This window comes from Pinus tabuliformis, chromosome 1_2 (assembly GCF_031772625.1).
Source record: "Pinus tabuliformis cultivar Carrire ecotype Pingquan chromosome 1_2, CPIR1, whole genome shotgun sequence".
NCBI lineage: Eukaryota > Viridiplantae > Streptophyta > Pinopsida > Pinales > Pinaceae > Pinus > Pinus tabuliformis.
Genome location: NC_142298.1, coordinates 585,202,810 through 585,216,751, shown reverse-complemented (window position 1 = coordinate 585,216,751; position 13,942 = coordinate 585,202,810). Strand labels below are relative to the sequence as shown.

At 32.2% G+C, this 13,942-nt stretch overlaps 1 protein-coding gene across 1 annotated transcript; it reads right to left on the bottom strand.

Moving 5' to 3' along the window:
* Positions 1-8,947: 8,947 nt before the first annotated feature.
* Positions 8,948-9,977, bottom strand: LOC149207009 (protein C2-DOMAIN ABA-RELATED 5-like). The gene is made up of 3 exons (XM_089393836.1): positions 9,689-9,977; positions 9,412-9,519; positions 8,948-9,267 (listed from the first exon to the last, which is right to left on the bottom strand). The coding sequence occupies exons 1-3, from the start codon at positions 9,806-9,808 to the stop codon at positions 9,073-9,075; spliced, it is 423 nt and encodes a 140-aa protein (XP_089249962.1). The 5' UTR covers positions 9,809-9,977; the 3' UTR covers positions 8,948-9,072.
* Positions 9,978-13,942: the final 3,965 nt, after the last annotated feature.

Below are 13,942 nucleotides of genomic sequence, written 5' to 3'. Positions count from 1 at the left end.
TGCAACAGGCAATGTGTGATTGCAATGTGGTAGACATGACGGATGTATTAACTGCAAGCATCCGAAATCCTTTCGTAATCAGAGGAGTACTAGGGTCTTGTATATGCAAGACTCTGCACTGTGTTGTGATTTGCAATTATGATATTGCACCGCAACCCAAACCTGTCGGGGCCAATTCTATAATGTCGACCTGCTTCCCTATTGCGATGTGCGATTTGGAAAATGTGGGGACCAATTGTGGCCTACCACTTGGTGTCTCCTGATTAGTTGATGGAACCTACCACGTCATCCAATCTTGTCATGTGAATAAGTCAACCTCGAATTTTGACTTGCTCTAACTTCTGCATACAAGCTCGGATTTGAGTGGCATTCACACCATTGGAATCATAATGATGAGCTCTTCTATAGGAAGCTAAGTTCAATAATATTTTGACACTTTGATTTTTGAGCCTGATTTTGAGCATGTGATCATTGATTGACTAAGAAATTGTTATATATATATATATATATATATATATATATTCACCCCCTTGCCTTGGTAGTATTATCCAAGATTCCAACATGTACAAGAGGTCATACATGTAACATGTAAAGGAAATTCAGGTATTGTAAAGAATATTTTTTCCATTAAATGTGGGGGGATAGAATTATTGTTTAATGTGAATATCAATAAAAATATTATTGAAGTTTTTTAAAGATTCTTGGAATTTATAAGTTCTTTAGTGTTGAGTTATTTTCTTATTCATTTGCTTAAGAGTTTGTCAAACCAAAATTTTCTTCACATAATTGACACCATTTCTCATAATAAGGTATCTATTGAGTAAGATACTTGCTATCACCTAATATGTGAGTTGTCAAAAAAAAAAATCGCATCTTTGATATTTTTTGGGAGAATTATTTCATAGAATGTAATTCCATAACTCTTTATATGCTCATGGAATAAAATTGCATAATTAGAAAATATAATAATTTTCATGCCTCACAATATTCTATTTGTCTTATGCGATTTAAGAATTTTTTACTATAATGAGTACAGAATTTGCAATCACACTTACTTATGTTTAGCACTTTTTATCAACAGAAATCTATTAATCAAATCGAATAGTGAAACATATATTTATTGCAACATTGGTGAATCATATCACAAATGCCATTCCATTCAACTTTAAGTTTTTCAACATGGTATAATATTTAACCTTTCAATCGATAGTAACTCCAATTTGATAAATTGTTAGCAAGTTGGAAACGTGTTTATGGAAAATTATGAATGAGTTTCCAAAATACAAATAATAAGTAAATAATTTTAACAATTTTTTCTTACATGTGCTTCCATAGCATAATAAGATTTATATATTTCATTTTGTACATTAAAATAATTTGAGAATTCACAATAAATAAATCAAGTTTACACATGAAGCAATGTAAACCTTTAAAAAGAGAAATAACGGATTGGACAATATTCACTATATAATTGAATCGTATATGCAATGAAAAGAAAGGAAATGATGTGGATAGTGGAACAATACTTTTCGCCTTTGTTTCCTTTGTGCTGTAGCCCAGGATAGGAACATATATCCTCACCTTTAAATATGAAATGACTGTGAAAATTTAAATATCAAAAACTTAGTTTAGGACCTTATACAACTTTTAACTTTTATTGGGTCAGTTCTAGGGCATTCTAATCTTGTCCTTCAATTTTTTTTTCAACTTAGAGTTACTAGCATATGATAGGAGACATTAATATTAGTCTCACATGCAACACTTCATTTATCTTTTTGTTTTCCTCATTCTTTCCCTTTTAAATAAAAAGGAATATACTTAACACATTTATTATATCTCTAAATATCACCATGTCAAGATCTATTGTAATTTACGAGTTCTAAACAAGAGGTGTACAAATTATAGTATTACGTTCACATGCAATGTGTTATATTGTTGTAATAATTACCTTCCAAACAGAGTCAACTATATTTCTTTCCAAGATTAGAGTATAGCAAGGTATGTTATGTATTTAAAAGAAGTATTAAAAAGGGAGGATTAAAAGATGGTTTGTTATAATTTTTTAAAGTTTTTTTTATTAAATAAAAGCTAGAAAAAAAAGAGATTTTTTAAGAAGGTGATGTTTAATTTAATTATTTTATAAAAAAGAGGGTGTTTCACTTTTTAAAAGGGATGTTTTAAAAAGAAAAAAAAAAGAGGAAATGTGTATTTCAAGAAATGGATTTCTCTAGTGCTTTGCCACAGACCCTGATTCTGTTCGGAAAAAAATTATGAGTTTTGGTTTTTGAGAATGAAGGCGTTTTTGCAAGCCCAATAGTGTTGGGATACACTTTTGCATATGTAGAGTTTCTTAAGAAGCATGGGCGGCCATGACTAATAACCAAAGGAATGCAACTACAAAACTCAAAAAGAATGAACACAAAGACAAATGCTGGATAGAAAACTCAGTCGATGACGCTATTTTCGACAAGATAATTGCCGCATCCACAACATATGAAGTTTGGGAAATATTGAAAGTTGCGTATCAAGATAATGATACAGTGAAGACATTGAAATTATGGACATTGAGATAACAATTTGAAACTCTAAAGACGACTGACACAAAAAATGTGGATCTTCATGACTAAAGACATGGGAATAGTGAACCAGATCAAAGTCATCATTGAAACCATTTCAGATGAGAAAATTATTCATAATGTCCTTTGAAGTCTGCCCAAGAAATATGACATGATTGTAACAGTCATTTTGGAATCCAAAGATTTTACAACCTTCTTAGTAGAACAATTGACTGGGTTGCTTCTAGCACATGAAACAAGACTCAACTTGATAGAAAATTCCGTGGAACAGGCTTTCAAAGCACAACTTTCTTTTGCAAGAGGTAGAGGTAGAGGATATAGAGGCAACAATAAGAGAGGTAGAGGGAGAGGCCAGAGCAGAGTCAGATCAGAACATCGTCATGTAGCAGAGTAGTGGAGACATCCACAAAACAAAACGTAGAGAAGTAGTTTAATGTCCAATGTTATTACTACAATAAATTTGGGCATTATGAACATGAATGCAAAAGGAAACAGTCAGATCAGCACAAAGGCAATGTCCACCCCTCCAACAATGAAGCAGAATCCTCTCAAGCAATGTTTCTTTCATATAATCTTTCTAAAGACACTAAAAAAAAGGATCTATGGTTGTTGTATAGTGGTTGTAGCAATCATATGACACGTAACAAAAATATGCTTTATTATCTTGATGCTTCCATAAGATCAAGAATTACTCTTGGAGATAGTCCTTGCATTGAAGTTGAAGGAAAAGGTATTATTCCTATTCTTACTAAATGGAATCAATGGAAATACATTCCTAATGTTTATTATATTCCAAATCTGAAGCATAACTTCGCTAGTGTAGGACACATGATGGAATATGGCTATGATGTAATATTTCAATAGAACATATGTTATATCTATAACAAACCTCCCAATAGAAGACTGATATTTAAGGTTCAAAAAACCAAGAATAGGATGTTTCCTTTGACTCTTAGAAGTCGAAATCTCTATCTGACTTTTGTTCAAAGTGTATCAAGAATAGATGATTCTCAACTATGGCATTCTAGATATGCCCACATACCATTCAAGAGTCTAAGTCACCTTCAGAAACATTCAATCGTAATTGGTCTCCCTATTATGAATGAAAGAGACTGTAATTGTGAAATTTGTGTTATGTCCAAGAATAAAATAGACAACTTTCCCACATCCTCCTCTAGAGCAAAAGCACCTTTAGAGATTGTCCATACTCATATATGTCGCTCACTGCAAACACAATCTATTGGTGGTAGTATTTATTTTCCGACATTGATTGATGATTATAGCAGAAAGACATGGGTAAATTTTCTATAAAAAAAATCAGATACATTCTCAAGGTTCAAAGAATTCAAAGCAGAAGTAGGAAAGAAGAGTGGAGAACCTTTCATAGTACTCAAATCCGACAGAGAAGGAGACTACAACGCCAATCACTTGAAAGGATTTTGTCAACAACAAAGAAACATAATGCATAATGCAACAAGATATACTCCATAGCAGAATGGAGTGGAAGAAAGGAAAAATCATTCAATCATGAGCATGGCTAGAGGTATGATTCATGAGAAGAAGTTATCAAAACAATTATTGGTATGAAGCAGTTTCAACAAAAGTGCATGTTCTCAACACATATCCAACAACCACTCTCCAGGATATAGTTACTCAAAAAGCATGGGATGGTAAAAAGGTAAATGTGTCTCAATTTAGAATTTTTGGGTCAATAGCATTTTCACATGTTCCTGAGAAGCTAAGAAATAATCTTGATGATAGGAGTGAAAGATGTATTTTTGTAGGTTATAGTGAGCAGTCAAAGGCCTATAGACTTTATAATCCAGTTACAAAGAAGTTTTTTTTCATAAAAGATGTAAAAAAAATTGAAAATAAATCTTGGTCTGATCATGTTGATGAAGCTTCAAGTTAATCTTTTTATCCACCATAGCCACCAATATTATAGGTTGAATAAAAACCATGCCATTCTGAAAATGGTACATCTTCAAGCACTGAATCCACGAGTGATTAAACATCTTAAGAAGAAAATAAGAAGACAAGAATCATCACAAAAATATATGATCAAGAGTATGAGTTTGACCAACAGAATATGTTTGCATTTCTTTCATCTCAACCAACTCACTTTGAAGAAGCAGTTAACAAAAATCATTGGGTAGATGCAATGAACCAAGAAAAGGTTGACATAGAGAAGAATCATACTTGGGAATGAGCTAATCTTCCAAGAGACAAAACCAGAATAGGTGTAAAATGGGTATATAAGACCAAAATAAATGAAAACGAATAGATTGAGAAACATAAGAAAAGGAAAGTTTCCAAAGGACTCTCACAATAGTTTGGTGTCAACAATGGTTAAATATTTGCTCCAGTACCAAGGCTAGACATTGTTGTAACTATTTTGTCCACAACAAATCAACAAAAATAGAAAGTCTAGCAGCTTAATGTAAAATTTACTTTCGTAAATGGTATATTGTAGGAGGAAGTTTATGTACAGAAGCCTCCTAGTTTTGAAGTTCGAGGATAGAAGAATAAGGTATACAGATTGAAGAAAGCTTTGTATGGTTTGAAACAAGCTGCAAGAGATTGGTATAGTCACATTGACACCTATCACATCAAAAGTGGTTTTTGCAGAAGAAATGATGAGCCAACTTTGTATACCAAATTGAAAGAAGGTAAAAATCTTATTGTATGCCTTTATGTAGATTATCTTCTTTATACAGGAAATATGATGTTAGAATATTTCAAAGAAGCGATGCAAACAAAGTTTGATATGATAGATCTAGGAGTCATGAAATACTTCTTAGGCATTGAAATTCATCAATATGCTAATGGAATTTTTGTCGGTCAAAAAAAATATGCCACCGATATCATCCAAAAGTTTTCATAATGAGAAATTGCAAACTTGCAGATACACCAGTTGCTCGAGGCACAAAATTGAGCAAAGATGATGTAGCACCACTAGTTGATTCCACACAGTATATAAAGTCTAGTTGGTAGCTTGTTATATCTCACTTCAACTAGACATGGTATTATGTTTGTAGCAAGTTTTGTCTCGAGGTTTATGCAGTCACCTAAGATTTCTCATTGGAATGTTACAAAAATCATCTTAAGATATATTGTAGTGGCAATAGACTATGGTTTTTTGTGTACACATTCTAAAAATTGTTCACTTTAGGTTATACAAATAATGAATATGTAGGGAGTTTAGATGATCACAAAAGCACCTTAGGGTATGCTTTTCATCTTGGAACCAACCTGATTTCATGGGAATCCAAGAAATAATCAATTGTATCAATATGTTCTACAGAGGCAGAACATGTAGCAGTAAATTCAGCAGCTTGTCAAGTTGTATGGTTGAGAACATTATTGAAAGATATTTCAGGTATTCATAAGGAGCTAACTCCAATCTACTATGATAATATTTCAACAATTTCTTTATCAAAAAATGATGGTTTCCACAAAAAAGCAAGCACATTGACACTCGTTTTCATTTCACCCCTGAGCTTGTCCATGATCGGGACATAATACTTTATTTTTTTGTTTCCAAAGATCAACTAGCAAATATTTTCACAAATCCATTGGGCAAGAATGTATTTGAATTTCAAAGAGAACAATTAGGTATTGTAAGTTTCTCTACAATTGAGATTAGGAAGGGATGTTCAGATATTAATCTCAATGTCAGTTAGTTGTGAGTTAAGTGTCATCACATTTGAGTATGTTGTCTACTAGGTGTCATAGACAATTCAATTCTAATTGAGTTCTACTCCATAGGTGTCGAGTTTTACTTCAATTATTTATTATTGATGTTTACAATGTAATCTATTTAGTCATTTTGAATCTTGAGAAGAGAAATCTCTACTCCACTTTTCAGTTTCATTCTTTGTCATCCTTTACATGTCTTGTACCAGCATTTATCTCCCATCGGTGACTTGGAAGCCATTGTCTTTTTCTCCCACAGTGCTTCCAAGGAAAAGAGAATTTTGGACTAATGGTTTTTATCTCTAGCCATCATTATTTCTAGTTTCTTCGTCAGTTCATATGTAGCCTCGTGGCATCTTTCTCCAGCTATTACTCTCCTTGCTACCTTTCTTCCTTGGCTAGTTTTTTTTTTGGAACTATTTTCTTTGTTTGCCAATCTCTTGGAGTGTAATTACTCCTTAAATAGTGTCGATTGGAAAATGGTTTTTTCAACTCCCTCATGTGGCTTGCAGCATTCATTCTGAATATTATATCTACACTCGTTTCATATATATATATATATATATATATATATATATATATATATATATATATATATATATATATATACATATACATACTGGACTGATTTTCCAGTACTATTGGCAAATGGGAATGCATAGTTTATCCTTATAACTAACTAATCCACCTAAGTGATTATTTATTTCTCAAAATAAATTAACTAACTAAAATGCATAGTTCCTACTATTATAGTATCCAAGTATTCAACTTAAAATCATAAAGTTTTGAGTCATCTAAATAGTGACCTTACATATTGAACTTGCCTTATAGCTAAGGCAACAACACGGTTGCTCATGATTTGGGTTTGGTCATTTTTTCTTCCTCTTTCCTACCTTAACTTATATTAAGCCAATATGTGCTTTGAACTTTCCTTATAGCTAAGGCAACAACACGGTTGCTCATTAATTGGATTTGGCCATTTTTTTCTTCCTCTTCTCTACCTTAATTTATATTAAACAAATATGTTCTTTCAAAGTTGTAGAGAACTTATATTGAACATCCTTTTGCAATTAGCTTGATTTTTATTTCCATTAGGCATGTTCATGTATCAGATTTATACAACTATTTCTAAATAATCTAAGATTTAATGTTATATCAAATTGTTTATTAATCATTTGTAATTTTGCTATTTTATAAAGCCATTCCTTTTAGCTTTTAGTTTAGTTTTACAAACATTGTGAGTATTTATGAAAATGAGTTTTGTAAATGAAAAGTCAAAGAGTAATAAATATTTAATTTGTTGCGATAGTTTCTAATTTCCCATTAGAATATTTCTGCTTTGTGCCATTAGAATATTTCGCCCATAATTCTCACGCAAAGCTTATTTCGACCCAATTTCAAGGTTAGGACGATTTCTATTGTGAACCGGTTAACAGTAAATCAGTAAGTTTCATGAGATATTATATTCATTGTGGGATCCATGTGTTATCAATGAATAATAAGCATTTGGTTGGATAATATTAAATTAATCAATATATAGAATATTAACAAACCATCTCATGTGAAGAACGGGTTAGGACGATTTCTATTGTGAACCGGTTAACAGTAAATCAGTAAGTTTCATGAGATATTATATTCATTGTGGGATCCATGTGTTATCAATGAATAATAAGCATTTGGTTGGATAATATTAAATTAATCAATATATAGAATATTAACAAACCATCTCATGTGAAGAACGGTTCATGCATGATTATACAATATTAAATTAAATACTCAGTTACAGAGGATTAAATATTCTTAATAATATAATACTAAACCTAGGCATATTCAAATGGGCCAGACCGAGACATCCTGCTGGGTATAGAACCGGTTCGATTTGAAATGTTAGTGTGTCCATGACATACACCTTGCAATGCACAACATTTTATACTTTGTAGCGATGCGATTATTGTAACCTATTTGAACTTCTGAATTAATGTAGAGAAGTAGTATTGACCATAATCAAGTATTCTTTGTGAAACCTTTTTAATGTTATTGGGAGACTGACAAATTGAGTATAACCGGGAATGAAAACAGTGTAGCAGTGTCAAAATAGTGGAACAGTGTAACCATCAGATATTTTCTATTATTTGTTGAAATAGTGAATTTTTCTTTTGAAATTGTATACTTTTGTTGTTTAATTTTTTTTAAATGAATAAATAGATTCAGCGAACACTTAATATATGACAGAACCAAACAAAATCGATCGTAAAATATTGAGATAAAACTTCAAAAATATCTCACGACAACTTCTCACAGTTAGACTACGCGGCAAAAAGTTGTGCACCTTTCAATCTAATCCATTAAATGATAACTTTTTGACCTTTTACCGAACAATCGGAAGATGCAATTAGGAAGTTGTGAGCTTCTGGCCCACTCACGCTGATACAAGCCGGAAAGGAAATTTGCAGATTTGAACCGTATGTATGAATACGGGGGGGACAAATGTGTTTTTCTTTTTGTCCTTAACCATAGTGGAGATTACAGAGGACAAATTTTATAGCCGGCATACGATATAAATGTCGAGAAGCACATATCATTGAAGCAATGATACCAAATAAAAACTCCGAAACCAGACCAAGAAAATATAATAAAAGGAGCACACATTTTTAATTCTAATGAAACAAAAACAGATTCTATTAATACACATACATATATTTACTACAAACAGCCGGCACATAACAGCCTGCCATTGGGAGTGCGGAGGGCGTGTATAATAATCCCTCCCCGGTCTTATTCTAATTCATACACAAAACCTTCACTGCGCAGGCTGCCATCCGAGTTTCAAGTGCAATTCACCAGACTGAACCTTTTGCAACTTCAAGTACAAGTCTTTATGATTGACCTTGTAGCTTCCTTTACTATCAATGGATTGAGTCACAAAAGGCTTTAGCTCAACTTCACCTCTTCCCATGAAGTCGTCCCGTGTGTATTTATCCTTATCCCACACTTCCTGCAGAATCCAAACAACTGCTCAACAAAAATATTTTAATTTTCAAATCATTCAGAGTTGTCAAAAGATGTTTCTTCATAATCATTTGTATAAATATATATAAGCCACACAAGGATGAATAAGCCTTCGACGTAAAGCGGATACCACAATGAGTGAGCAACTATCTTGAGAAGAAACATTCGCTATAGTAAATGTCAGCTCTTCATTCCATTCTGGATTAAGGCTCTTATACTTGACTCCAGTCTTCTTACTCTGAGAATGAATCAAATATTGCATGTGTAAGATACTAAGAAGTATTTGTTAGCCAAGCGAAAAAATCCTTCTCTCCTACAAAACCTTTTGGCATTATTTGTATTTGTTAGCCAAGAGAAGTATTTGTTAATGCTAAGACGAAAGGCTGGTAGGTTCAGAGGTTACGGACTTGGTCGCCCAGCTTGATGACAACGTAAGGATCGCTGTGCCTTATCAAGTCCCTAACTACTAAATTCGACCCTCTCACGACCTTCACAGTCAGAACCCCTGAAACATCCCCGTTCCCCATTTTGCAGTTTAAACGAAATAAAACAGCTGAGAAATAGGAATTCTCAAGCCTCAAGTTAGCGACTGTTGTTTGATGAGTGCTGGGATACGATCACAACTATTAATAGTTGCGTTCAGCATGTGCGACTCTAAAAAGTGGACAATAATGCAGCAGACCACTAACAACCAACACTGGGAAGAACCAACAGGAAATTAAACGAATATAGCTTTTCTGGAACCCTAGTAACACTGATTTCTGGCCTATTCTGTTTTTCATAATCGCCAAGGAAACGTTTTGGCCTTTTCCCGGGACTAAGGAATTGCGTCTTATTTTCATTGGATGGAATTGCGTAATTCCGAATATTACATTTCGTTTGTTAATTTCTGCTTTGAAATTTTCTTTTTATTCATTATTTAAAAGGAATTACTTTATTAACTGCGATAAATATTTTTCCTGCTATAAAAATTAGGTGTTTTTATTGAAAAACGTGGCAAACAAAAAATATAAATTTTAATAGTCCGTGATTTTCATGTAATACATGAGATAGTTATAAGTTAGTAGCGTTTCCTCTCTCGTGATAAGCAGGATGGTGTATTGAAGTTACAGAAAAAATTAAAAAAAAACTTCGTGTATTGAAGTTTTATGAAAAATAAATAAAATAATTAAAAGTCTGTAGTTAGACTTTGTGGAATGTTGTATAATACAAAATGTAATTGTTTTTCTCCACAACAAAAATAGTTAAATGAATTCCAAAAGCCAATACGTCTACAATGGAGGAAGAGAAGTAAGCAGGAACTCCTAACATCAAGGGAAAAGTTTCAAGTAAGCAGGAACTTCTAACATCAAGGGAAAAGTTTCTTAGTGTGATGTGGATGACGGTTTGAAATTAGAAGTTATCACCAATGGATTGCTAGGCTCAAGATTATTATTTCCACATTCATAGGTAAAGTAGAAAGTTAAATGGTGATGTGGATGGCGGTTTGAAATTAAAAGTTATCACCGATGGATTTGAATCTTGAAGATTATTACTTCCATCTTCATAGATAAAAGATAGAATTAAATGGAATGAAAGATTTTTGTACGAGGATTGTGTTCTAGAACCTAGGTTTAGGATATTATTTGACATGGAGCAGTTACGAGGTTTCACAGTAGTTAGAGGACAATAAGTGAAGTGCAAAAAAATGGATTGTGTGATCCAAATGAAGGAGATATTTAAGGGATATGAAGGAGTGTCAAACTAGTATTTCTAAGGATTTTTTTAAGCAAAAATGAAGAAGGATATATTTAAGGGATAGAAGAAAAGTGTTAAATTAGTATTTGAATAAGATCTCGCTTTTGAAGAGATCTTATCTATAAGTACTAAATCCCTAATTAGGTGCTTCATTAATAAAACTATATGTGTATTATCCCCATATTCTTAGATGGAAACGGTTTGGAGCCAAGTTTTATCTAGCAACTCTAGAATTCGAGATCCTTACTTTGGATTGTGTGTTTTGATTTTTAGGTAGAAGATTATATACATAAAGCCTAGAAAGGAATAGGATTTTTCTACCCTCTTCTTTGGTTTTAAGGAGGTAGTCTCCTCAGTTTCATCCTAGGAAGGAAACTAGTTCTTCACATCCTCTCTAAGCTAAGTTACCGACAATGTCTAAGGAAATTTAAAATAAATAGGTAATGAGGAAATTCGGAATTGTTATGAACATTGAGGCTTAAAAAGGATAAGAAATGAACAATTATACTCCTCCTTTATGGGGAAAACTCCTTTTACAATGAATACAATGTACAAGACAATATTTGAGAATTTCTAAACAAGGTATCCTTAAAAAATAGGGGGTACAATTATAATAAAAGGGGACTATGCAGGGTTCTAGCATTCATAAAAATGTAAATGTAATAATTTTAGGGCTTAATAAGGGGTTTTAGGGTTAACATGGGACTTAAATAGGTCTCAATTTTATCCTTCTTTTCAAAAAAATGTTGTCGTGCACACTTGACTAAATCTTAGTTATTCCACAAGAATAACTCATATTCCCATGTGATCTCTTCCATTGGTAGGTTCTTTTGTTTGATAATGTACTCCATAATGAAATGTGTAATCATTGTTTGAAATATTGTTTCTACTTCTAGTTTGGTTTTCATTTTTTCATTTATGTCACGTACACTTCCTAGCTACATATGAATAGCACGATTGTGATCTCAATTAGGTGGAAGATTCTTCGGCATTAATCCAAATACCTTGGGATAATTGTTTACCTCTTTTTTGTGATCTGTTGACATAGATAATATTGATGTTGAATATCTACTGAACATAATTGTTCCATTACACCCTAGTGCCCATTTCTGAATAATTTTGTGATTCCAATAACGCTTATCACTTTAGAGGGTTTCCTTTCGATACCTCTAATACCAATTCTTTTCCTTTTGAGGTAAACCTTATGAATATATATGGAAAATTAAAGGTGATTATTCCCAATGGTTGTAAGTATTAGACCCCTAATACAACAACAACACCATCGATTTGTATTTGGATCATGGGACTGTCCAACAAATGATCCCCCATATTGAGGCTTATATTATGGCACTTCTGTAGACAATTTATGGTGTCACCATCTGCAATCATTATTTTAAACTTTGGTTGTTGATATATCAAACAATTGAGAAATTTCGCTAATTTCTATTTGATGAAGTTATGTGTACTTCAAGAATCAATGAACAATGTTATTGTTTTATTTTTTATATATCCTTCTATCTTGAGGGTTTGTGGAGTATTGAAGCCATCCAATGCATGACAATATATTCTTGTAGTCTTTTCTAGATCTAGATCTTGTGGTCGTTCCAAATCATGATTTTATTCCTCGTCAAAGTCCATGTAGAATATTTTATTATCTTTGCATTTATGCCCCTTACGATAATTTTTGTCACATTTGAAACATAGTTCCTTTTCTCTTCTTTCATCCATTTTTTTACATGTCAACCTGGTTAGTTAAGGAGAGGGAGCATGATATATGCTATAGTTATTAGTGATTGATTTTTTAGTTACCATATTTTTACTTTCAACTTTCATTTCCACACTAAAAGCATGGTCTACAGATTTAGGTTGAATAATATGCACCTCACGTCGGATGATTTTTTTTTAAGTTACCAAAAATATGTCTAACAAATTATCCTCCCAAATATTCTTTACTATGTAAGTCGTCTTTTGGGATTGTTGAATGAGCTATGTAAGTAGACCCTTTTGTCTAATATTTATGAATTTATTAAATAATATATTTCCCTAAATATCTCCATAATGTGCTCTGAATTCTTTTCTAAAAATTGACTAATATTAAGCCTATTTTTTTGTCTTGCGCAAAGTCATTGATATCATATATGTTACTCTTGTTCCTAAAATAAGGATGCAATATTCAACTTTTGTAAGGGTGCCATTTTGTGTAAATCAAAGTATTGATTCATATAAAATATACATGCTACATTATTATTACCATCAAACTTCCTTGTATTGATCTTAGGAATCTAGTGATTCCTTGATGTTGTCTTGAATCCTTGCTAATTTGGATTTTGGATTAGAAATCTAGGATTATGGTTATGAGATTCAATGTTTTTACTCCAAGCTGTGAAAGCATACTACCGATATGAGATTAACTCTCAACCACATGCTTCTCCTTATGTTCATGATTTCCTTATATCTACACATCGCTTTGAGGAAGCCTCTGCAAGATAATATTTTCCATGGAAATCATGGATATTTGTATTTATGGCTCATTTTCATTCATCTTATTTTCTATTTATTACTTATTTCCGTTCATATTATTTTATATTCCTTCCCTATTTTCATTCATCTTCATTTCTATTCCCTCCTTACTTTCATTGATCTCCTTTTCCATTTCTCTTTTAAGTTTTTCTTCATAACTTGATAAATCCACCATTTTTAATGCTATAGTCTATTTCATTAACTTCCATTTGCGTTTGAGATAACCTAAATTATAAGTATTCATTTTATTTATGAATCAATAATGAGCATTCAATAAATTTAATTAGTGTAGTAGGTTTATTTAGAGACATGTTCAAAAATAATAATATTACTCCTCTTTATCACAACTTTCAATCGCAAAAAAATATATTCTAAACCATGCTTAATTCACTAGTAAGTTACAT

Excerpts from the sequence above, each read along its gene's own strand:
- LOC149207009 (XM_089393836.1), bottom strand. The coding sequence starts at position 9,808 with ATGGGGAACGGGGATGTTTCAGGGGTTCTGACTGTGAAGGTCGTGAGA. Across the intron at positions 9,520-9,688 it reads TCATCAAGCTGGGCGACCAA|AGTAAGAAGACTGGAGTCAA; the intron begins GTCCGTAACCTC and ends ATTCATTCTCAG. Across the intron at positions 9,268-9,411 it reads ATAGTTGCTCACTCATTGTG|GAAGTGTGGGATAAGGATAA; the intron begins GTATCCGCTTTA and ends TGGATTCTGCAG.